Genomic DNA, 24,849 nt, shown 5'->3' with positions numbered 1-24,849 from the left:
CCACCGACAGGTCGGAGAGCCAGCTCAGCAAAATGCGTGCACTTGTGAAGTGTATGCATGGCGCTGGTGCTTGCGTTCGGTGCCCGCCGTGTGTCTCAATACGATCGGAGTTGTCTGTTTTGTTTTGCTTGTTGCATAATATTTATTTACATGATGTTGTGCATGGATAGGGTAGAGTACGGATGGTACAATTCTTATATGAGCAAAAAAGCGCCTCAATGATAATGGTCTCATAAACTTTTGAACAACAGCAAAAAGAGGTGATGCCTCTGTAATTAAGAACCTCTCTTGTCACCTTTCCTGTAAAAAGGGAACACAAGTTGTTCTTGCAGTTGTGGGTGTGGCATCCTGGTATTTACCATATTGGAAGATTTGCCAGATTTATCAGAGTGAGTTGACAGCTTCCCGTCATCCAATGACCAATGACTTCAGCAAGGTAAGGTTGATAGACGTACAACTTCAATGACAAGATAAGGTGGATACTGCGACTGTTATGCGTGGAACAGAGATGGACTGAATTCTGCATCAGATTTTGGGCCTAATTTTTGATCAAATTTTGGATCAGGTTCTGGACCTGAACAAGATCTTGGAGCTGCATCACATTCTAGATCAGATTTGGACCAGATTTGGGATATTTTGGACAAGATTCTAGATCTGGACCAGGATTGTGGACCTTGCCCCGTGTCTGGACCACATATTTTATCAGACTTAAAGCCAGATTTTGTATCAAATTTGGGTCCAGCTTCTGAAACTGGACGGAAATATACACCAGATTTTGGACCACATTTTTTATCAGATTTTAAACCAGCAATAAGATTTTTTATCAGATTTTGATCCAGATTCCAGACCTGGACCATACTTTAAACCTTGTCTATAGCGGAGACCACATTTTTTATCAAATTTTGTTTCAGATTTTTTGAAAGAGTCCTAATCTTTGAAGCAAGTGATTGTCTGTTTACCTACAATGATTCAAATAGGCACGGCTCAAGCAGTTGATTCAGCTATTTACAGTTCTACGTACCAAGCATTCATTCTATGTCCTTAACCATTCTATTGTCTATGCCGAATGTTCCGAGTGGAATTTTCTTGATTATTTGTAGTAACTTTGTTTTGCTGGTCCTTACTAACGCCACGCTGCCGAGTCTCGTGTCGTGGCCGCCATCTTAGCTTTAGTGTCAAGACAACACTTTTCTTAATCAGCAACCCGCTTCGGAATAGACGCTGTCGTGACCCGTTCCTAAGCTGAAACGCAGGGCTTCACTAGCCGTCAAGAGCAGCTCCTGGCAATGCCCCATGGAGGCAGACGCTCATGTCTCTCAAGGCCTCTACTTCTCGTACTGACACAGAACATTCACATGAGTGCTTTCTTGCCTGTCCATATATGACCTTGGTTTCCAGTGGGATTGGCTATCCTAGTCTTCCGCCTGTCTGCTTCGCCACCATCAAACAATCAATACATAAATATGCTGTAACTATCACTTCTGAAGTGCAGTTGATACCCTCAACCATTCCCTTCTTAATTAGCATTTCTTTTCTGACATAATTGAAGTGCGCTAAAAAACCTTTTTACTAAGTATTAAGATTTGCTTGAATTCCAATCACAGTTGTGCTGGGCAGATTTTCGAAAATGGCATTTTCTTTCGGCAACTCTACATACTTCTACCAGCAGTGATTCCCCGCTTACCATGGTGTTCGTTAGTGGTCTCTTTTGTTGATATTCCTACTTACCAATCACCATCGTGTATGCATCAGTTCTATTTTCGCCAGGCGATGCTCCACACGCCATTTTCAAACCGAAAAATTAGTTCGATTAACATAATCAAATACCTATAAGTGCTCTTACGGTTTAACTGGTCGGTTAATTGAAACAGCTTTATTTTATTTTACAGATATCAAAGAATCAAAGAAGAACCTTCTGGATTATTACTTATCTTTATGAGATTCAGATTCGGTTTTCATAAAGCCGCAAAGTTTCATAACATCTGATAACGGTAGTTTCATCTCAAGAACAACACCTGCAAGGTAAGAACATTAAATTTTCTTAGTCAGATTCCAACAGTGAAAATTCCCACGGAAAAGACGGTTCAGCTAGCTAGTACCAAACTGAATCCTCTTCACCGTGCATACACATCTCTGGCACTTCCTTACGGACTCGAAGCAAAAATAAAAGCTAGTGTTGTCGCGTCTCAAGTGGCCACTTGAAACTTTTTTCTATGTCATTTTCGAGCATGATACTGACGGGAACAGGCGATCTTTGAGAAGCTTGTTTTTCTTTTGCTCCTTCCCACTCTCTCTCTATCTCTCTTACTCTCTGTGTCTGGTCTGCTCGTGAGGAAAACTTTCTTGAGCTTGTTCAGCAGGAAACTGCTTCCCAGTCTGCCTGGTTGCGGGTTGGGACACGCTCGTTAGTCCGTCATCAACAGTGAAATCAACAACATTCATCATCATTCTAATGAGATAACGTGTCCGTGTATTAGGTATATGCATATTTCATAAAGAATAAATGAAGGTTCAAACAAATTCGCAAAAATATCAGCGTCCGTTTCGGGCGAAACCCAAACGCAACTAGTTTTTTATCACCTAGAACCTACTATGTAAGATACTTTTTTGATTTCAGACAGTCCACAATGCTCTAAAAGTTCCGGTCCAATCTATAAAATGTAAACTCTTGACGATTTTTTTATTTGATTAAATTTTACGTAGGTTTTCCCCCGGATGTACACTTTGTTTTTTCGGAACAAGAAATCGAATCAAGAAGACAATACAAATCCCGCTACCCACAACATCCGTCCAGTATCGATTGATGTAATCCGAAAAGTCAATCCGAAGCCATCTCCAGTCCAAATCGATTAGCTTAATCTTTTCCCCTCATTTCTAAAGTCCATCCAGTGACGGTGGTGCCGGAGTATCCGGGGCCTTGGGACTACCCCCGTGGACACAGCTTTGCCACAGCAAACCGCCGCATGCCATGCTGACCACAATGTAGATAACAAACACCAAAATCGCCGCGACTAAACAATACATTCGAACGCTGCGCCAGAACATTGTCCGTGCTAGGTTGCGGGAAGTTTGCCGAAATTGCACCGACTGAAATTAAAAATACAAAAAATATTATAAATCATTGTCCTGTGAGAGTCAATCCATCGTAAAAAAAAACAGCTCACATTATTCCGTAAATTCTCCGTCTGATTCACCAGCAGTTCCAGCCGTTCGCCCCGGTTCGTGATGTTCTCGATGTTCTTCACCATGATGTCCTTCAGTTCGTCGATTTGCCCATGCACCTGGCTGATGGCGTCAATGTTGCGCGATTCGCTGTAGTGCTTCATCTCGCTGGCCAGGGTGCGGGAAAATTCCGTATTCATGGCGTACGCGATGGCGGTCGCCACCGTCAGGCCGTAAGTTTGGATGAACTTTTTCTTGATCTCCGTCAGAAACATAAAGGCCCGTGATCGTTCGAAGCCCTGCAGAAAAAAAAAAACGATACCGAAACCATCAGCAACAAAGCTATTATTTATTGTTTGCATCGGGAATTATTTAAAATTATCGTGCGGCTTGGGTCGAAGGGTCTCTGTACACAGGCATAGTTTAAGATCTTATTAATCGAAGATAATATTTAAGAAAATCTTTTTTAGCCATTTTCCGAGAGAACTTCAATGGAAATTTGTCGATTTTCTCGGACATCGCCTGTTTTGAAAATTCCTAATTCTTCAACCTAGCGTATCGTAGAGCAAAAATGTTAAATAATATTAGCAAAATTTTGAACGATAATGGAAAACAAACAAAACAAATTTAAAAGAAATTCTTGATCACCATCGCTAGTCTTCTAGTGAGTGGTGAAAATTTCATGATAAGGCCCTATTATGTAAGTCATATCGTGTGTCACTATACTTGACTAATTTATTTTGTTTATTATAAAAGTCGACGCAATTTTGTCAAGTAACTCGATTGAGCCAATGCACTCCACAATAAACATTTGCTTGACTCGTATAATACGACCATTTCGTTCGATTTGACATTGACGGAGTTGAATCAATTTACTCGACTCGACCTACATAATAGGGTGTTATGTTTCATTCCTAAGTTATGACTCAAAAACCACCATCCAATCCATGCACCATCGGCTTTCAACATCGTGGAATATTCACGAAAAACGATTTTCTATGGCAGTATCTCAAGAACGATCCAGATTTCGCCCGTTATTCCAAGAATTGTGCTGACTCCAGTGAAGATTTCCCTACTACTAATCTAGTATCCGAGTTCAACTCGAATGGTATCCTAGTTCATACGAACAATGTTATTCTCTTTAGTTTTCTGCCAGACGCTGGTACACAATGACATCAGCCTCATGGGGGCGATTTATCCCAGCACTGTCGAGCTATTCACGCCAGCGGGTTTCAGTCATTCCGGCTTTCTGTGTGGTTGTGGGGAATAGAACTCCCAAAACCTCACCGTCGATGCGCTCTATGCTTCTAGCTTTTCGTCAATCGACCAACCCCTGACAGATGATCAGTGAGTCACGGTGATACACCGGTCTTGGCATAATGGAATACCCGTTAACACCCAACAAATTTTCCTTGAAAAAGATTTAACCGTGTTATAAGTTAAAAAAAAAAAAAAAGTTGATTTGTGACAACCAAGGCGAAAACAGTCATCAAGCAACTACGCTCGAAGCTATGTTCATTCTGCCAACTCCACCCCGGAGCAAGGAAGTTGGGCATCGCAAGGCATTTCATGTTCACTTGATGTAGGCCGATCCGGCATTTACAACGTCTTCTCCCTTCTGGAGAATGGAGAGAACGTCGAACAGAGGCCTGCCTCTGGCCACCCGACGGTGCAGTCCGGCCTGAAAGCAGCAGAAGCTGAACAGAAAGATGGCTTCATCATTCCGCGCCCGGAAGGGACGTATTTTGATCCGGGAGATCGGAGCAATCGGCCAAACAGTGAAGAAGTACTGTGTAATGGACAAAAAGGGACATTTTTATGCGGAATCGTCAGGCCGGCCGTGTCTAAATAGCGGGCAATCACTCAGTAGAACAGGTTGCAGGTGCGGGTGAAAAACACGTTTGCGACGAGTCGTGATGTCGTGGTCATAATAGATAACGGGCCCTAATTGACGCTGGACGGCCACGACTAGTAAGGGATTAGGTACTTTACGTCCCCATTAGAACTACATCATTGGCGCAACTTGTGATCGTAACCCCAGCAAACAGCTTGAGTCTCAGCACTTCATCATACATAGCTTTCCAGAGCAAAGGATCCAGGATCGAACCCTGTGGGACACTCGTACCCACTTTGCAGTTCTCTCTATTCCGTCGGCCGCGACGGGCGTTCGGTTCTCGAAGTAGCTTTTAAGCACCCCATCGACATCTCTATATCGAACTGCAGTAAACGTCAGCGACAGCATGTCCGGGGCTCAAAATTTGACAGCGGGCCCAAATCAGACTGCTGGCAGTTGAGTGAAACGCAATGCTGACATGCTATCTCATTTTCGCACACACGAGGTGTTGGCGGCGAAAACATCGTTGTCTGCCGATGGGGTGCTTTTAAGTATTCGGCATAGATGGTTATCCTTATTTTGCGCAACGCTAGGGCGATCGCTCCCCAGCTGGCGCTGTTGAAAGCGTTTTTGACATCAACCGTGGCTATGATGGTACACTATCTGCCTTCTTACCTCCCTATGATGGACTTGATAGTATGTGGATTTTTCTTCATGGAATGCAAACTGTGTCTTTCGCTTTCCACAACGGGTGTTAGCCTATTTAAGATTATCCGCTCAAGTCATTTCCCAAGGTATCAAACTGGTAGATAGTGGTTTCCTTGGTTTAAGTAACAGTCCCAACCTTGAGACTTTCCCTGTGCCTGGAAACTCTCAAGCTACTAGGCAGTTCCGAAGCATCTCTCTAAACATATTAGAATAAGCTTGGAGCGCCACCTTTAGTGCCTCGTTCGGTACCTCTTCTGGACTTTCAACTAAACGTTCTGAGAAAATTGAATCGCCTTTACATCGTTCATCAATCACCGTGCAATCCAAGAAGGTTATCAAGTGGATACCATATATACCAACCTTTCTGCAGCTTTTGACCGTATGGATCACGAGATATCCATCTCCAAATACCACAAATTGGGTATGCACGCTACTACATTCCTACCTTGTTGGCAGAACTATGTCTGTCAAAATCGGTGAATACGCTTCGTTACTTTTCACAGTTACCTCAGGTGTTCTCCAAAGCAGTCATTTGGGACCCGTTCCTATTTCTGTTGTATATGAATGATGTTGTGAAGGAATCTAACGATCTAACGTCTCTCGGATAGCAACACACACAATTCAATTTAACGTCACCTAATTTGTTCTTGATTTAATGCCAATCTCTTGTGTATCTTATATAAATTCATATCAGTTGTTATCATCATCCTTTTATCACAGACAAACAGACGAGACACTCGCGTTAATTTCATCGCCCAACCAAAAACCACTCATTTTTCAATAAAGCATGTTTCGCAACATGGCCACACCGCGGCGCGCGGAGTGTTGCTTCGAGTTTTCAGTATAAAACCATACAAATGTAAAAAGCCTACAGCATAAAACTCTGCAAATGCAAGCTACTCCGCAACATGCATAACAGAGGATGCTAGTGTGCAAGCAAAATGTGTTGGACGATGATTTTTAAAGGATTTTCTTCTATGTGTCATGTCAGTTCGTCAATGCTTTTATCTTCATCATGTATTCTTACCAGGCATTCAATTTATCGTTTCAAATGCGCGATATTCAATGAATTTTGCCTACTACGACTTATAACCTTGCAAAAGAGAATCGAAAATGTTTTATACATATGTATTGTCGCTCGTGAGCGCAGGCTATCCATATTTTTCTTTATCCCTAGAAACACGCGATCATGATTTGTTTATTTTTAATTTTTCGTAACACGAGTTTATCCTCTCTTTGTTGTGAGAGGATAAAGCAGTATCAGCCGTTTTTCAGAGACGAAAATACACAGGTTACTATTGAATTTACCAAGCAACCAGCCAACAAGTCATATGAGAATAATGGGTGAGCGAAAAACGTTTATCCTACAAGTGAATGAAAATTTCAATCACTGATTCTTACACATTTTCCCTGAAGACTGTTTGTCGCTACTTTTTAATTTTTTTATTAATTATATCGAAAGATTATCATTTTGAGCATATGTGTTTGAAACCGTTTGGATGAATTCCAAAAAACCCGATTTAATCCACCTAGTGGTGAAAGGAACCTTTGTTATACGGTCTTACTTGGTATTTGAGATAGAAATCGACACGTTTTCGGAACATAATTCATCTATTGGTTAACGTTGCGTAATGCGTTGGTTTACATAAAATTTTTGAAAATTGAATAAGTTTACAAATTTTGAACAAAATAGGAACACTTTTAAATTTTGATAGATCCTTTTTTCATGTAATTGCTGAGTAAGGATAAGTAAGTTGTTATTAATTTGAGTAAGTGCAAATAAAAGTAAGTTGTAAGAGGAAATCTTATTCTTTAACATATACATTGCCTAGTAAAGGTCTAGTTTATAGGTTTTTGAACTATGCATAATTTCCTGTAATGTCATTCTATTTGATTCACATCAATAGAGTTTTCTTGAATAATTTTAATCAATTTTTATTAACCTTCGGTTACTCACGCTGTTGTATTTTGTACAACACGTGTAGGTTTTTCAACGCCATATTGTTATAAAGTTACAAATCGTTGTTTAACTAACGAATATTCTTCAATAAACTTATTCTGAGCAAAATGTCATAATTATTCAATGCATCAATAATTTAAATTGTTTGAAAAATAGATCAGCATAAACCGCCATCACAGAAACGAAACAATCAGCATGCGAGGTGTACCGCAATTGCCCCAAGTGGAATTTTCTCTCGTTTCTTCATATGGAAAAATGGTGTCTGTATGCAGCAAAACTAGCCAATGTAAAATGTTTAAAATGTATCTGCTGGTAGTCGAGTAATTCGTAGTCAAAATTAAGGTATTTTTTATAATCAAAGTTCTACAGTTCCTAAACAAGCAAACATAGAGGTATACTATATTCAGCAAAGTTGTGTATTTTTATCATTTGTACAATTTTGTAATACAAGAAAAAGTCATACAACAATTACAAAAAGAGCAAAAATATAAAAACTGAGTTTACAAATTCATATACAATAAATAAGATTTTTCTATCTTAGCTGTAGAGATGGAAGGTTACTGTCTCTAGCAAAATTTCTTGTAATAATATGCTCTATAACTTTGCAGAACACATTAATGTGTTATATTGACACTGAAGAAAAATAATTTTTTTTATTTCACTTTTAGGGGGATTAGTCAAAATTTAGATTCCACCAGACGATAGAGCTTTTAATTTCAAGAAACTATTCTAAAGGTTTGATAAACCTAAAACCAAGTTTTCCCAGTCAAACCTCTAGTGCGCACGTTTTCTTTGGTTTGGGGTTATAGTGCGCGCGAGTAACTGTGTTACAAAAGTTGGCGCGAGTGTTCGAGGGTTAATATCTTTTGACCGGTACAACCAATTCTTATGAAATTTTGCATATATATTCGTAGTGTCAAAACCTCTCGTTTGATATTAAAATAATTGAAATTAGGTAAATTATCTTGGTTAAAATCATTATAAATTATTGTTAATTTTGGTGTGGTGTATACGGTTGCTCATAACTTTCAAATTAAACGTCCAATCAAAAAACCATTCAATAGTGATCTATTAGCATATATTATCTTTCAAATGAGACTAATAGCGCATAAATCGGTTTGGCCATCTCTGAGAAACAGGCGATAATTATTACCTTGTCAAAACAGGTTTTTTAAGCATAACTTTTAAACTACTTGTTTGTTTTCAATTAAAAATTTCTGAATAATTTAGCTTTAATAAGGGCTTTCATTTGATACTAAGATCGTTGAAATCGGTCATGTAGTTCTAGAGAAACCCGTGTCACGTATTTTTCACATTTTTGTTTATAACTTTTAAACGAAACGTCGTGTCACGAAGCAACTCAATAGTGATCTACTAGACAATAATATCTTTCAAACAAAAGTAATAGCGAACGATTCGGTTCAGCCATCTCTGAAAAACAGGCGATAGAAAAAATCATTACATACATACACACACACACACACACACAGACATTGCTCAAATCGTCGAACCCTATCGATTGGTATATGTGACTTGGCCCTCCGGGCCTCGGATCAATTTCGTGTTTTTCGACCAATTTTTAAACCTTTGTTATAGTATAACAAAGGTAAAAATGACAAAGTTACAGCTATTTGTACCGCGTATGTCTGGAGCGATTGCACAGCGAATAAAAACTTCAACGTCGTTTTTCTCGAAACCAGGTTTTCAAAGTCGGTACCATAAATATCTCAAGAACGGCTAAAGCAATTCACTTGCTTCTTTTTTTGTTAGAAAGTCTATAAAATTATCGTCTTTGACCCATCCTTTTTTTGTTATGGCAGTTTGTTTTTAGAAGCGTTTAAAGTCAATTTTTCGACTAAAAAGACTGACTTTTTCGTTTGAATGCCCGCCATTTTGTTGTGCGTTCGAATTTTAAAAAAAGGATGGGTCAAAGACAAGATAATTTAATACCTATAGGTATACCTACTTTCATCTCGTTTTAGAATTTTTTATTTCATATAAGCCCCCGAGCGCCAATCCATGGTACCGCAAATCATGTTTTATTCGAATGATCTTGTTCAAGAAGCCATAGGGGAGAGGGGAAGGGGTTCACATATGAAAACAAAATTGTAAATGTAGAAAATGTAATATTTAGAATGCAAAAAACCTAAATCAATTCGCATTTCGCGTTATCGAGGAAAAAATATTTGAAATAAGGCAAAAAATATCGTGTAAAAAGTACTATGCCCCCTTAATAAGTTACAAAATAAAGTGATTTCCATCAAAAAGAAGGCAAACCCCAATCATCTCACCAATTTAAGACCAATAAGTTTGCTAAGCAGACTCTCTAAAGCTTTTGAAAAGATCATGCAAAACCAAATGTCATACTTTGTAACTGAAATAAATTTCCTAAGCAAATTTCAATCCGGATTCAGAAGCTCTCACAGCACCGAAACAGCACTTATGAAAGTCCACGATGATATCGCACAATCAATCGACAAACGTGGAGCAACTATTTTATTATTAATTGATTTCTCTAAAGCCTTTGATCGCGTCTCTCACTCCAAGCTGGTTTACAAACTGTCGTCTTTATTCCAGTTTTCCAGCCAAGCAGTCAATCTAATCCGCTCTTATTTACATGGCCGCAGCCAAGCCGTGTTCTATAATGGTAAAATATCTTCATATCTACCTATAGATTCTGAAGTCCCTCAAGGATCCGTGCTGGGTCCCCTGTTGTTCTCAATGTTTATCAATGATTTACCCACAGTTCTGCAATTTTCTTCAATACATCTCTTTGTAGATAATGTCCAGATTTATTACAGTGCCCAAAATAATGAAAGCACTCAAAACATCTCAAGAAAAATAAATCATGATTTGAACAATGTTTTTCTTTGGTCGCAAAGAAACCTTTTGCCGATTAACACCTCCAAAACTCAAGTAATGATCATCAGCCGATCTAGAACTTTGATGGAGACACCATCGTTATTCATGAATAGTGAACGTGTGAATTTTTCTAGCACTGTCAACAATCTAGGTATGAATTTTACTTCAAGTTTAAACTGGGATCAGCCCAGTGTGGAAAAATTTATGGTACACTGAAACGTTTGAATCTAGTCACACGTCATTTCTCAGTCGATACCAAAATCAAGCTTTTCAAAAGTTTGATACTTCCACATTTTTTATATGGGGATTTTGCGTATTCGAAAGCTTCTGCGGCACCTCTAGCTAAACTAAGAGTGGCTTTAAATTCCTCGGTAAGATATGTCTACAACTTGTCTAGGTATTCAAGTGTATCACATTTACAAGCTTCAGCAGAAGGTACTGACGGAACCCTTGTTTGCTAAATTTACGTTCAGCTTCGATAAAGCTTCTAGTAAATTTTGCCCCCTAGATGCAGTATGCCTATCACTCGACGGTATCAAGGTAGCCTTCAATGACTAACGGCTTAAGGATCGCACTCATGGACCAACCGACCGTTAGGTTGCTATTGTCCAGTATTTTGAAGGCGGTTGCCCCCTGTACACTAATCGTTGCAATATCACTGTATGCCTTTCGCTAGCTGTTATCCGAGGGCGTCACCGCAACACTGAGCTGATCCCTCAGAACGCTCTGCAGGTTAACTGCCGTATTGATCTCGGCAAGATTTTTACACTCGAGGAGTGCGCTGCGACAGGGTCTTCTTCACTAGCCCCTTGTACTTTGAGCTTTGGATCGTCTTGTCCTTTTTAAGCTCGAAGAGCATTTCCTTCGCTTGAGTTCTGCGAGTCTTTACTATCATTGGCAGCAGTGGTAAGTGCTTGGGCACTCTCGCACCGTTTCAACAGCTTCTGCCTCTCCACCTCGGCAGCTATGACGGTAGAGCGGAGGCTCATCGCTAGCTTTTTAATGTCAAGATGGACATTCGACTGTGAGTTGATGAACCAGTACAAATCGTCCACTAACCTTTTTGCCTCCTCCAACTTGCTACCAACTGGATGTAGCACTACTCCCGCATCAAGAGGATTTGCAACCTCGGTTGGTTTTTACTACCGCTGTCGGCCACCTTTTTGGCGGAGCCAAGTCGAAACGAAGTGTTAGACTTTGGTAAAGTCGACTTCTTGGACAGCGCCTCCGGTTTAACTAGCTTCCCTTTTTGGGTTACGCCCCCGATTCCGAGGGGCGTCCCTACTTCCCTGGCCTTTGCCTCGATCAGCTTTGCCTCCTGTAGCCCCCTCATCGAACTCTCGGTAAGAATATGAATAAAATACTTATTCATGCTGTTTGGTTCCAATTCTAGACCGCCATCGCCGCTCGTAGTATGTAGTCGCCTTCATGATCCCATAGTTATCTATGCAAGCAGTGAGGTCGCTCGAGGGTTGGACCGCTATCCGTCATGGGGATAGGGTGCAGAGCCAGATCGGCACTAAAGGGTGTTTCACATCAAATTGCACCACCGAGGCAGCGCTGTAGAAAATTACCTAATTGACCGATCCTTTTCAAACTTTCAGACAATAAAATATAACTCATTAGAAAACTTATGGCATATTTATCTCAATCAACTTCAATACCATAACCGTCTACACGCGCCTTACGCTTAACTCCACTCAAAAAGTTTTGGCTGCAGCTTCTTCTGTACAGACAACCATTTTTTCTTCATGTATTCCTCAGATTTGACCTCCTTGGGATGTTTCCGTAGTGCCTGCTTTGTAATAGCCTTGTATTTTTCGATGGGCGATGGGGGGGGGGTCATGTCCTTGGATACGAAAGTAACCCTGTTGGCTTCGTACCACTCCAGGACATCCTTTGAATAGTGGCACGAAGCTAGATCCGGCCAGAAGATCGTAGGGTCCTCGTGTTGCTTCCACAGAGGAAACAGACGTTTGTATAGACACTCCTTAAGGTAGATCTGCCCGTTTTGCAGTCCCAGTAGTCACGAACGGCGCTCTCTGTTTGCCACATGAGCAGATCGCTTGCGAAATCACGTATTTCTTGGCAAACTTTGAAAGTTTCTGCATCCTTATGTCAAACTTGTGCTGGGTGGTGAAATACAGTAACCCTGGAAGCTGCCGGAAGTCCGCCTTGGCGTAAGTCTCATCATCCATGATGGGACAATGCGGCTTCGTCAGCATCTCGGTGTACAGTTTTCGGAGTCGTGACTTTCCCACCGTATTTTACCGCTCGTCACGATTTTGAGCCTTCTGTACTTTGTACGTATGCAGTCCCTCCCGGTGCTTGGCTCTCTGAACGAAAAACTTGGACAAATTCAACTTTTTGGCCACATCCTGGACTGGGCAGCGCACGTTCGAATCAATTTTCTAACCGATCTGGTGTCCCGCAAAGTAGCAATCTTGGGCCTTTGCTGTTTTCACTATTCCTCAATGATGTATGCGCTGTGCTACCTCGAGGATGCAGACTTCTGTATGCGGATGATTTGAAGATCGATGTAAAGTAATCAGTGTAAAGTCTATTGAAGATTGTCGCGAGCTTCAAAGGCCTCGCAACAACCTCGTCGACTGGGGCAAAACGAACGAGCTCCTCATCAGTGTGCGTAAATGCTCGGTCATCTCTTTCGGCCGCAATGGATGAGAACCTGGATGAGAAGCTCTCGTTCCGTGAGCATTACTCGTACATAATAGCGAAGACCAATAAAAATTTGGGATTTATCTTTCGAGTCACAAAGGAATTTCTGGTTCCATATTGCCTGCGCGCTCTTTACTACTCCCTTGTGCGATCCGTAATTGAATACTTAGCTGTAGTGTGGAGCCCTTATGCAGGTATTTGGTCGTCCAGATTGGAAGCCATCCAGCGCAAATTCGTTCGATACGCGCTTAAATATCTTCCATGGAGAAACACATACAATCTACCTCCTTACCGAGACCGCTGTCGTTTGTTGCATAAGGACACTTTGGAAAGAAGACGGAAAATTGAAAGGGTCCTCTTCATTAGGAAGGTTTTAGTCGGCGAATTAGATTGCCCAGCGATCCTGGCTCAAATCAATATCAGTGCCATCCCAAGTTTTCTACGAAATAGAGGTTGATTCCGATGATTTCGACGTCATCCGCAAAACCAAGAATCATGTGACATTTCATGATGACGGTCCCGTTACTTTCCACGTTTGCTCTTCGTATCACACCTTGCAAGGCAATGGTGAACAGCAAGTTAGAGTGTACTATGCTTTTGCTTCAGTCCATCCAACGTCAAGAAAGCGTCCAAGGTCTCAGTCGCTATTTTGACGCATAATTTTGACCCATCCAGCGTCGTACGAATCAGCGCAATTAGTTTCGTAGGAAAACCATGCTCTAACATTATCTGCCACAATTCGTTTTGTTTGACGGAATCGTACGTCGCCTTCAAGTCCACAAACAGAAGATGAGTCTGCAAGTTGTTCTCCCGGAACTGCATTTGTTCTTCGTGCCAGATCCTGACAATGAGCCGGTGGATTGTTTCGGTTCGTACAGCCGCTCGCTTCTTGCTTTTAGTTCAGTCGGAGTGCCATTCTTCCCAGCAACCTAACAGATTGCCTTCTTAAACTCATCCTAAGTTGGTTGGACGGCTTAACTCTTTATTAAACAGCGTCTAAAAGTGCTCCTTCCACCTGCCACTACCAACAATAGCATTTTATAGCAAAGCAACTGTTAATGATTGTATTAAACGAAAAGTCAAAAGGGAATATTTTCCTAGCTAAATGAAATTTTTACACAATTTGCACGACTGCGATATTTGCGGTCATGTTAAAGTAGAATCCATTCGGTTATCTGCAATTTTTTGCATATACAAGGAGTTCTGTTGGTAAACTGCAGCTAAAAGTACTCTGTGTTCCATTATAAAATTTGTCCAAAAAATAATAATTTGTTTATCAATTAAAGACAAATGCGCTGAAGATGATTATCCCACCATCTTTCAGTTAAAAATGTTCAACCAAATATTAGCAACAGCCAATTTCAATCGATGTAGTCCATCGCAGCAGAGGCAAATGCAAACAAAAATCCCTGCGATTAGTCATATACAGAACAAAAGAAATTGAGACTTTTGCAGCTGCTGGCCTTTCTCGGCAGGTAGAAATCTAATTTTTTCGTGTAACGCTCATGGACTGGTACTCACATCGTCCGTAATGCACATGTAGATAATCCGATTCTCGCAGATGTAGTGGATCAGGTAGTTGCCGTGCGAGTAGGTCAGCTTGTGGTCGTCCAGTTTGATTTTCGGTATAATCTGCTCCGTCACTTCGGCAAAGTTACCGACACACTCCGCGTACTTGGCCAGAACCGTCTGCCCGCGGGTAATCACACTGTACAGAATCGGCATTCTGTTCGGAATTACTTCTACCGGCTCCGGCGGGTTGGGTAGCTAAAACAAAAGAAACAAATGAAAGATCACAACATGTCATAATTTCAACTGCGGTTGATGCGAGTTATTGAAGCGGAAGTTTTGATGCTTATCAACTGCGGCTTAATGAATACAACCTCTCTGACTACCGGAAATAAAATTAATAATTTGACTACACTACCTAATCATCTAATAACATTCATCGGCTACTAGCCAGAGCTCTAATCTCTCTACACTAGACACATGTTTGTGGTGGGGCAGACGGTTTCGAGAAAGTCACCCGTACCTAGCCTAAGCCATACAAGTGTCGTGTGGCTGTGGACTACCCGAGCAGAGAATATGACTCAAGCGAAACGGAGATATGGGTGGTATGCGTCTAGGGAATCCAGAAAGCAACATTTATTCACTGAAGGACGTTACACTGGCGCTGCCAACCCTAGCCAGAACTTTCCTCATCATTCAGCTAAAGCCGCTGGAACATATCATATTTCCAGTTTTGTTATCAGTAAAGAACATGTTTAGCTACACGATGCTTAATTTTGCTAGCTTTTATTAGATAATATAAATACAAACTGTAAACTCAGTAAAGTATGTTTTCTTTTCTAGCGCAGAGTCGTTGCCCGCATTTCTCGCTTAAACGCATCAACTCAAGGATGAATCATTCGTCACTATGAATGCACCCATAATTTTACGCTTATGGTCCCTAACGCTATGAATCGGACTTACCCAGATAACAAGAAAATAAGCTTAAAAACTGCCTCGAACACTAATATTAACGCAAACAACAGTCCTTCACGAACGATATCATTGATTGGCAAACTTTGCAAACTGGATCACGAGTGTTTACAGGATCGAAAACACAAAGAACACCACACTTTTCTACGGTTACGTTAACACACACTGCCCGTTTCGTTATTTTTGTTGAAAACGGAACGGAATGTAGTTTTGCAATCAGTCTACGGCCACAGAATTTTTATTTTGATGCGCACAACGTAAAACGCATAAAACACGATAAATAATATTACAAAGGAGCTGGAGGAGGCCAAACTGACAGGCAATTTTTGATTTTTGTTGTGTTTGGTTTGGTTTACGATGACATTGCTCTTTTACTTCTAATATGGCTTTACTTCGCGAACTAGTACTACACAATATATGGCTTCAGCTAAACCAGCGGTGCCAGATTTACATACATTATAAAAACTTTCTTGAAAATAACTAACTATATATTCTAAATCAATAATTCGCATTCTGCATCTATTCATTTTTAAACTTCATTAAATTATTCAAAAACAGGTTTAAAACTACTGAACTGTTATAATCACCCCATCGGCAGGTGTCGGATTTATCCATTTTTTTACAAGCACTACCAACTCCGTCATTTTCAGTGTTCTTGACAGCTTAGATCCTGTTCTCTCTTTTCTTTTGCTTTACTCTCACCAGCTAACTGGCACCTTTATCTCATTTGCTTTGCGTTGACGAGAGCTAACATCAGGCGGGCTCAGGAGTCGTGGGCTCCACTGACAGCTGAAGAGCTAACTTGTGTGAAGAGTGGCGAATATATGATTTCTCGTTTACGCTAACGCTAACATGTTGGCATCGAAAACATGGCTGCCTGCCAGCTACTTGACTCTCACACATTTTTATCATATACAGTCAAATAGTCCATCTCTTTCTATCTTGAATTCAAATGGAGGTATATGTACGCTAAATCGATATTATCAAATTTGGTTATTTATTAAATTAGTATTGAATTGTTAATCTTTTTTTTTACTTTTTTTTCTAAAATACAGCAGTGTTAATACCTTTTTAAATTATTAACATATATTACCTACAGCAGGCAACCATGCTTTTGCAGCCAACATCTCAGCGTGAGCGAAAATGAAATAGCATGTCATCACTTCGTTTCACTCGACTGCCAGCAACTTGATTGCCCGCTGTCAAATTTTGAGCCCAGGACATGCTGTCGCTGATATTCACTGCAGCTCGATATAGAGATGTCGATGGAGTGGTTATAATGGAATGCTCCATGGAGCAAAACAAAGCTAATTTTATAGCCCATAGTGTAAATTAATGCATGTGCAAGTATCGCTGGCAACGTTGCCCTACCCACAATTATTCTAGTAGTGCAATAGATTATGAACTAAAATCCAAAGATGCCAAACTTGCTAAGGCAGTGAACCTTTTCGCGAATTTTTGAAATTTATATTTAGTTAAACTTTAACAGTTCGATCGTTATTTCTCCTCGAGTGGTTAAAATCAGTTCAGAATGCAAGCAATTTCTATTTTCTTGTTTCTTTTCTGGCCTTTTCCGGTCTTTGTAGGGGTTTAAAGCAATTCTGAGCTCAATTTGGAATTATTTTGTTTCTTGGCCTTTCTAAGGGATTTAAAGCAATTCTGAGCCCAATTTGGGATCATTTCGTTTTTGCATTTTTTCGGCCTTTCTAAGGGATTTGAAGCGATTCTGAGCTCAATTTGGGATCATTTTCTTTTTTGGCCTTTTCCGGCCTTCACACTTAAAAAGTTCGGTAAATTCAGTTGAATCAATATATATAGAAGGCCAGTGTCGCTGCAGTGCTCGTGGTAAACATCACACATTTGAAAATTACGTATTTACACTGTATGCGCATATGTGTGAGTGATCGATTCGAAACGGGAATCTGATTGTCAAACTAAAAAGGCAAACCAATAAAAAATCCTGCTTTTCCGTAAATCACGTAGGATAAATCACCCGATTTGGTCGTTTTGGGGTATTTCGTCGGGAGGAAAATTTTCTATTGGGCAATTTGACAATGTAGTTCCCGTATCCAAGACACGAACCAGCAACATGTTTGCCACCAAAATATTCATGAAACACCAGCGACACTGGCATTCTATATATATTGATTATACTGTAAATTCAACCCATCGACATCTCTATAACGAGCTGCAGTGAACGTCAGCGACAGGATGTCCTGCACGCTTAAAAAATTTGACCCACTTTCACGAAAAGTGGAACAGCTCAAAACATGCGTATATTTTACACACTATTTTGAGTAGCTCTTACTCCTTTTATGAGTTCCACCGTAGAAGCTCATTAATGAGCAATATTTACTCAAAAATGAGTGCCATTTCACCCAAAACTGGGTAGTACTTACACAAATTACGAGTAAATTTAACTCAGTTATGAGGTCGACCTAAACTACTCAGAATTTAGAAATTGCCATTACTCAAATTTTTGGGTTGTTCCACTTTTTGTCATAGTGAGTCGGTTTTTACTCATTTTTGAGTTGAAAGTCACTCATTTCTGAGTTAATCTTATTCATTCGCGGGTTAAATTTTTTAAGCGTGTGGGCTCAAAATTTGACAGCGGGCCCAAATCAGACTGCTGGCAGTTGAGTGCAACGCACTGCTGACATGCTATCTCATTTTCGCACACACGAGATGTTGGCAGCGAAAACATGGTTGCCTGCCGATGGGGTGGGTAAATTTTACCGAAATCTACACTGAGAAAACTTTTCGTATAGTTCCTATGTGTCCCACACATAGATTTTTGGAATGTGGCATCTTATCTTATCTTATATTATCTTATCTCACACTAACGCAGCCAATACTTGAAGGCATCCTGGAAAATGCCGATTGCTTAAATCGGTCATTTTTCTTGTCAACGGCCAGGCCAACTGCGCAGCATGTACCGCAGAGAGAATTCCAAAGAATTAAGAGGAATTAAAAATGATACTTAATTCCATTCAACTCATTGAAATCAAGGGGAAGGAAGAAAGCGTGGACCTCCCGTACCAAACGCTTCCCTTGAAGATATTGATTAATTTACAGATTACAAATTGTAGTCGTTGGGAGTATCTTTGCTAATAAAGGTTAAGTGATACTCCGGACCTCGGGGATGAACTTATGGCATTAACCATAGTCTGGCTGCAATAGGCCAAGGTTATAGCGCCTTTTTTTCGCTCTCTGAAAATTGAAAAGTTCCGTCTACCTGGCATCATTTTAATTACTTAGTAAAATAATAAAATTTAGAAATAATAAAATATATGAATGCAGGAAAATCAAATAGATAAACGAGTGAAGTTATGAAACGACCTCACCGGCATTTGTATCTTCGTCCATTTCATTAAATCCCGCCACTGAACAGCATTTTCGATTAAACTTGAAACAGTTTAAAGTCCTATTCGAAAGCTAGGTTTTGGGTGCCTCCGGGGCAGAACTTCATAAACCTCAAAAGTCACTACCGTATGCACAAGCGTAAATTCGGACCGCTTCCAGTAACAGTTGCCTCCAGTAATTCCGTCTGCATCCAAACATGTAACTTGTTTGTCACTATCTTCAAGGCACATGCTAATTCTATATCTGCTGCCGCTGGCCGAAAAACTAATCTGTTTGATTATTTTAACAACTAATCTGCTTGATTATTTCCAACTTCCCAATTCGTACCGAACCGATAATTCGTTTTATTAAATATTGTTTTCCCAGTTCCGAAACAATGCGATTACAACAACAAACTAGCATTTTTTTTTCAGTCGATTGTTTAGCCCCAGCAGCGCAGTAGCGAACGAGCTGTACTCATAGATTTTTGGAATGTAGCATGTAAATAAACTTTATTTGCCAAATAGTTATCATTTATGTGTTTTTAACAGTTATCATTAAAATTTGTACATACTATTCATATGCGTATGATAGAGGTTTTCCGTCAAATATTTTTTTCATTAAATGATCGATTTTGACTCTTAGAAGTGATACCCATATAAAACCTTCTTTAATAAAGCCTCTAACTACTGTAAAAATGGAAAAATAAAAAAACTTATATTTCAATCCGTCACTTTTCGGATGTATTACATGTCTTTTTGTACCAATGAATATTTTATTTTCACCACTTCGAAACCATTTGTGCCGCTCTTTACTCTTGTGGCAAGCAACACACGAAACGAAAAAAAGGTAATAATCATTAGCTTTTAATTCGTTTTGTCCTTTTCACTCAACCGCTGATACACATAATATGCCAAAATCTGCTGTGCGATGCTGCCAGAAAATCTGAAAATTTTGATAAACTGTGCAACCGAAACGAATTTTTTAAAACTCAACATTCGTGATTTGGTGAAAAGAAATTCAACATTCTTTTAATTTGCATTGTTAAAAAAATCGTAGTAAATTCTAGAGCCAACGAAAAAAATATATTTTTGCACCATGTCACTCGTATTGGGAGTACTTTCGAGAAAAAATCTGAGGGGTTGTGCACAAGACACGACCGCATAGGTGACGTAGGACTACGTAAGTCCCTTTGAAGCGATAGTACACTGAGAAAACTTCGTATAGTTTCTATGTGTCCCACACATAGATTTTTGCAATGTACCCAGTTAATGAGCTTTACCGTGGACCCCCGTTCGTTTGACCGTTTTTAATCTGAACACTTTTTAATTTGAACCCCGTTGGTTTGCACGACGTGCAAATTCAAAAAGTTTCAAATGTCATCATCAACTTGACAGCATTTGTCTACATTCTGATAACCAAAATAAGCAGTAACTAGCCAAAGAAATTTGTCGATCATTAGTCAAAAACCAAAGCAACCATTTCGGTGTCCATTCCAAGAATCCATTCTATTTATATGAAACCTTTTATTTAAATTTTGTGCCTGTGAAAAAACTCGAATCTGAGAACAGCCGAAAATATTATTGCATATTGATATCTACTTAAATCAGGAGAATATAATAAAAAGTAACTATCCAGCTTTTTACGCGCTATAATGGCGGACGCTATAAATTGGGTTCGTAATATTCGAACAATCTTTTTGACAACTCTGCATCCATCAAAACTGGACACTCTTCTCCTGTACGGCAGTGTTGCTCTTTCTTTCGTTTACGCAAATGAAGGAGAGCAATAGTTTTGTTTACATTTCGCACAGTTTTGCTCTTCTTCTTTGGCGTAAACGAAAGAAAGAGCACGGTAGGGTTGCAAGAGAAAAGTGCCAGATTTGATGTATGCAGAGTTGTCAAAAAGATTGTTCGCATATTACGAACACAATTTATAGCGGCCACCATTATAGCGCGTAAAAAGCTGGATAGAACGATTTATTCGATTATGAAATAAAACTCATCAGTCAAATGTCAAATCACCTAAAGCATATTGCTTGCAAGATAAAATTAAACTTCTCGGCGCCGTTTCCATTCATATTCAATAAGTTTACTTTTAACGTTATTTAAGCGGGTTACTTCCAAAACTTCCCGTTTTACTTCCATAAAGTTTATGAGATACTCTACAATGGAATGGCAAAGGAATGGCCTTATCGTGTTTATCACGATCTGCGTCGAGCCTTTGAATTTGAAAAGAACCATCATCGGAAGTTGAGTTGTCCTGGTCAATTTCACTTGAAGAAGTACACATGTCGACACTGTCTGTGTGACGATTGAGGACGTAATCTACGATTTCTTGATCACTGTAGATATCGCAATCTCCGATGAGTTTATTGCCGTTCATGTCGCAAACACTATCATTCAGTCATTTCTTTACTTCTTCCGAAGACGGATGTTCCTCCAAAGCTTCAGCAATGGAACTCGCTAAAGCTAGTACATCTATACATCTAGAGAGTTGTCTTCATCCCTATCCAAAGTGAAATGAGAATATTCATCGACCAGATTCTTCCAAGAACCTTCAATAGTTTTGCACGAAATTTCCTCCCAGGATTGATGAAGCCAGTTTATCACATCGCATAATGAAATTTTTTTCAACTTTTCTTCGAATGCTAATTCTTCCTCATTCAAAAGTAAATGTAACATAAGGTTTTTTTATATCGCTTTTGACGTAGGACTACGTCTTACGGCAAGTTTTGAGATAGGGTGTCATTCCAAAAAATCGAAAAATGCGAGCGTCACGAAAAATGAAAGGTTTTGAGCGCTAATAGCTCAGCGGTTTTCCGATCGATTTTCAATATTCTTACACCAATCGATCGGAAAATCTTCTAAGAATTGACCCAAATGAAGAAAAGTATGGATTCTTGATGTTGAACTATTGAAAAATCGAAAATAATGAACCTATGTTTTACCAGAATTCTCGCTTCGTGATTGGTTGGAAGATTTTTTGTGATGATCTAAACCTATACCAATTTGATATCTGTGCTTGGGAAGTAATCCAAAACAAGTGACCAAGTTTCCTCATTTCAACAAGATTTCTTAACACCGCGGTTAAACCTAGACCATTTTGATGTCCTTGCTTGGGAAGTACGCCAGAAAGAGTGACAAAGCCCCCTCGTGCCAACAGATTTCTTACGAACGCGATTAAACCTAGTCCAATTTGATGTCTGTGTTAGGGAAGTGTGCCAGAAAAAATGACACAAGTTCGTTGTCCCAACAGATCGTAAATTCTTTACTGCGAGACGATTAAACCTAGGCGAATTTGATATCTGTGTTGGAAAAATGTGCTACAGCTGTAGTGTTCGGTTGTAATACGACTCTGTGAATACGCATGCTTGCCGTTTCATTAGAAGTGCAGTGAAAAGATGTGCTGTTGATAAAATATGATTGAATTGGTAAAATCCCTTCAACGTGGGAACCATGGGTAATAAAAACAATCTTTAATTTCAGTAAGGTAGCAGGAAACCAATAGTTTGTGGTCTTGATTTTGTTAAATCGTTTTCAAATGCACAATCTTTTTAGAATTGAACGTATGCAATGTTACTACTTTGATAAATGTTACATACAACGCATGTCATGTATATATGTTGCATATAGCATTTATACATGATGAATCGAATGATTACAAGCATGAATACATGCTACTATCATTATAAAGAGACTTACGTAGTCCTGCGTCACCTATATATGCGGTCGTGTCTTGTACACAACCCCACTGATTTTTTTGATAGAGTTCAGTACCCCTTGATCCATAGGTTGACCGAGCGATGTAATGTTAGGTGGCATGTATAAGACTTTAATTTCACCATATTCTAGAGCATCACCACCATCGTGGTGTGCAGAGCAATTATCGAGCAATAATAAAGCACGCGCTTTACAGTTGTTTTTTTTCAGCAAATTCTTTAACTGAAGGAACAAATTGTTGAAAGAACCACTCTTTAAACAGTTCTCTGTTCATCCATGCTTTCTTGGAACTTTTGTAGTACACTGGCAATAATGACTTGTCTTTGGGAAGTGCTTTTGGATTTTGTGCGGTCCCCAAAAGCATTAATGATAATTTATTCGACCCATTCATATTACAGCATGGCATAAAAGTTACGCGAGATTTAATAACTTTCCGTCCTTCGGCTAAGTCTTCATCGTGTAAAGCTAAGGTTCGCGATAGCAGCAACTTGAAAAAAAGTCCTGATTCATCAGCATTATAGATTTCATGTTTTTCATATCCATTAGCCAATAAAATCTGCATGAGATTACACTTGAAGGAGGTGAACGCTTCAACATCTCCAGACGCTTTCTCACCGGTAACATTCAGCATTCGTAATCCATAACGTTTCCGAAATCTGTCATACCAACCGTTCGCAGCAGCAAACGTTACTCTGTCGGAATATTTCTGCTTTTTCTGGAACATCAAGAACATCAACTCCGCCTTTATCTTCACAGCATCGGGTGTAACTGTATGCTTTTTATTCCTCTCCTGCAACATCCATACAAATAGCGCGTCCTCCATATTAACAAATCTGGCTACCTTTACCGTACGTCTACCTGCTACGCCAGTCTCTCTGAATCGATTTTCGGCTGTTCGAATTGATTCTCTTTGCGGGAAATATTGAGAATCGTCGATTTGCAAACGTTGAATCTTCGTGCAATTTTGTCAAGAGAGAAACTATCCGAATCTAGTAAGTTGATAATTTCAAGGTTTTGCTCCAAAGTAAGCGTGACATGTTTTCTTTTCAAGTTGGTCACTATATTCTCTTTATTTTCACCAGCAGGTAACCTGCATTAAAGCTGCATTCGATGAAAGTGAAAGATAAATATTACCTCTTATTACCTTAGCTAACGTATTTAATTTTTTGCATGTTATGCTTTTCAGCTACTGATTTTCAACGTTTAATCTAACAAGAAAATTTCGCCGGTTGCACCTGCTAATGAAATATCAAAACATTAACAAAAAAAATTTACCGAACGTTCAGCTGTTTAGATTTCGGTAATATTTTACCGAATTCGATGATTTTTTAAAGTGTATTTCTAAGGGGTTTAGAACAATTCTGAGTTTAATCAAAGATTGGCTATCTACTTCCTTTAATAATCTAAGTTCAAACACAACTCTTCTTAAAAAATAATAAGCTATGTAAATATTGCAATAAAGCTTATACATATTTCTTGTAAAGTCAGGAAAACACTAGTGCGTGATAGTGCTGCTTGCGTCTTAACGGGAAATTAGCAGCCATCAACTTTTCGTCAACTCCCAGTTGACCTCGAGGTAAGACGCTGGTCTAATAAGCCAGTCGTCGTGTGTTCGAATCTCGGCTGGGAGAGACTGTCAGAGTCAATAGGATCGTAGCACTGACCCCGAACTGTCCTGTATTCTAACAGCTGGTTGCGAAGTCTGTCGTATTCAGCTTTTTACGAGCCATAATGGCGGACGTGTTCATCATATTTGAACGGCATTTTTGACATTTCTCTAATACATCGCACGTTTTCTTTCCGTACATTCTGTTACGTTTCGCGTTCGGAGGTGACCGAAATGATGACTATGAACACGACCCGTACATTAAACAAATTAAAACTTAACTTTATTGAACAATAACGAGGTACAATTGTGCGAGTCTCATTTTCGCGGTAAAACGGAACAGGAACGTCCTGTTGTCAGCACTGTCGAGCATCAACTGATGACAGCTGTCACTGTGACTGTGACCAGAGAGCTTGGCCGTAACGATGTTACGAATGTCGACGTCTCCGACAGTAACGATGTAGGGATGTCCACGTCTCTAACACATTCCTTTAGT

General features: G+C 39.7%; 1 protein-coding gene and 1 pseudogene across 1 annotated transcript; both read right to left on the bottom strand.

Moving 5' to 3' along the window:
- Positions 1-2,456: 2,456 nt before the first annotated feature.
- Positions 2,457-15,980, bottom strand: LOC128743561 (vesicle-associated membrane protein 7). Its single transcript, XM_053840166.1, has 4 exons — positions 15,675-15,980; positions 14,724-14,969; positions 3,165-3,461; positions 2,457-3,087 (listed from the first exon to the last, which is right to left on the bottom strand). Exons 2-4 carry the CDS (start codon positions 14,925-14,927, stop codon positions 2,875-2,877), a joined length of 714 nt encoding a protein of 237 aa, XP_053696141.1. The 5' UTR covers positions 14,928-14,969; positions 15,675-15,980; the 3' UTR covers positions 2,457-2,874.
- A 5,372-nt stretch (positions 15,981-21,352) lies between these two features.
- Positions 21,353-24,840, bottom strand: LOC128746334 (jerky protein homolog-like; annotated as a pseudogene).
- Positions 24,841-24,849: the final 9 nt, after the last annotated feature.

Source organism: Sabethes cyaneus, chromosome 1 (assembly GCF_943734655.1).
Source record: "Sabethes cyaneus chromosome 1, idSabCyanKW18_F2, whole genome shotgun sequence".
In the NCBI taxonomy this organism is placed as follows: Eukaryota; Metazoa; Arthropoda; class Insecta; order Diptera; family Culicidae; genus Sabethes; species Sabethes cyaneus.
This window is presented reverse-complemented; position numbering and strand designations above follow the sequence as displayed.

Excerpts from the sequence above, each read along its gene's own strand:
- LOC128743561 (XM_053840166.1), bottom strand. The coding sequence starts at position 14,927 with ATGCCGATTCTGTACAGTGTGATTACCCGCGGGCAGACGGTTCTGGCC. Across the intron at positions 3,462-14,723 it reads ACATGTGCATTACGGACGAT|GGCTTCGAACGATCACGGGC; the intron begins GTGAGTACCAGT and ends TTTTTTCTGCAG. Across the intron at positions 3,088-3,164 it reads CGGAGAATTTACGGAATAAT|TCGGTGCAATTTCGGCAAAC; the intron begins GTGAGCTGTTTT and ends TTTTAATTTCAG.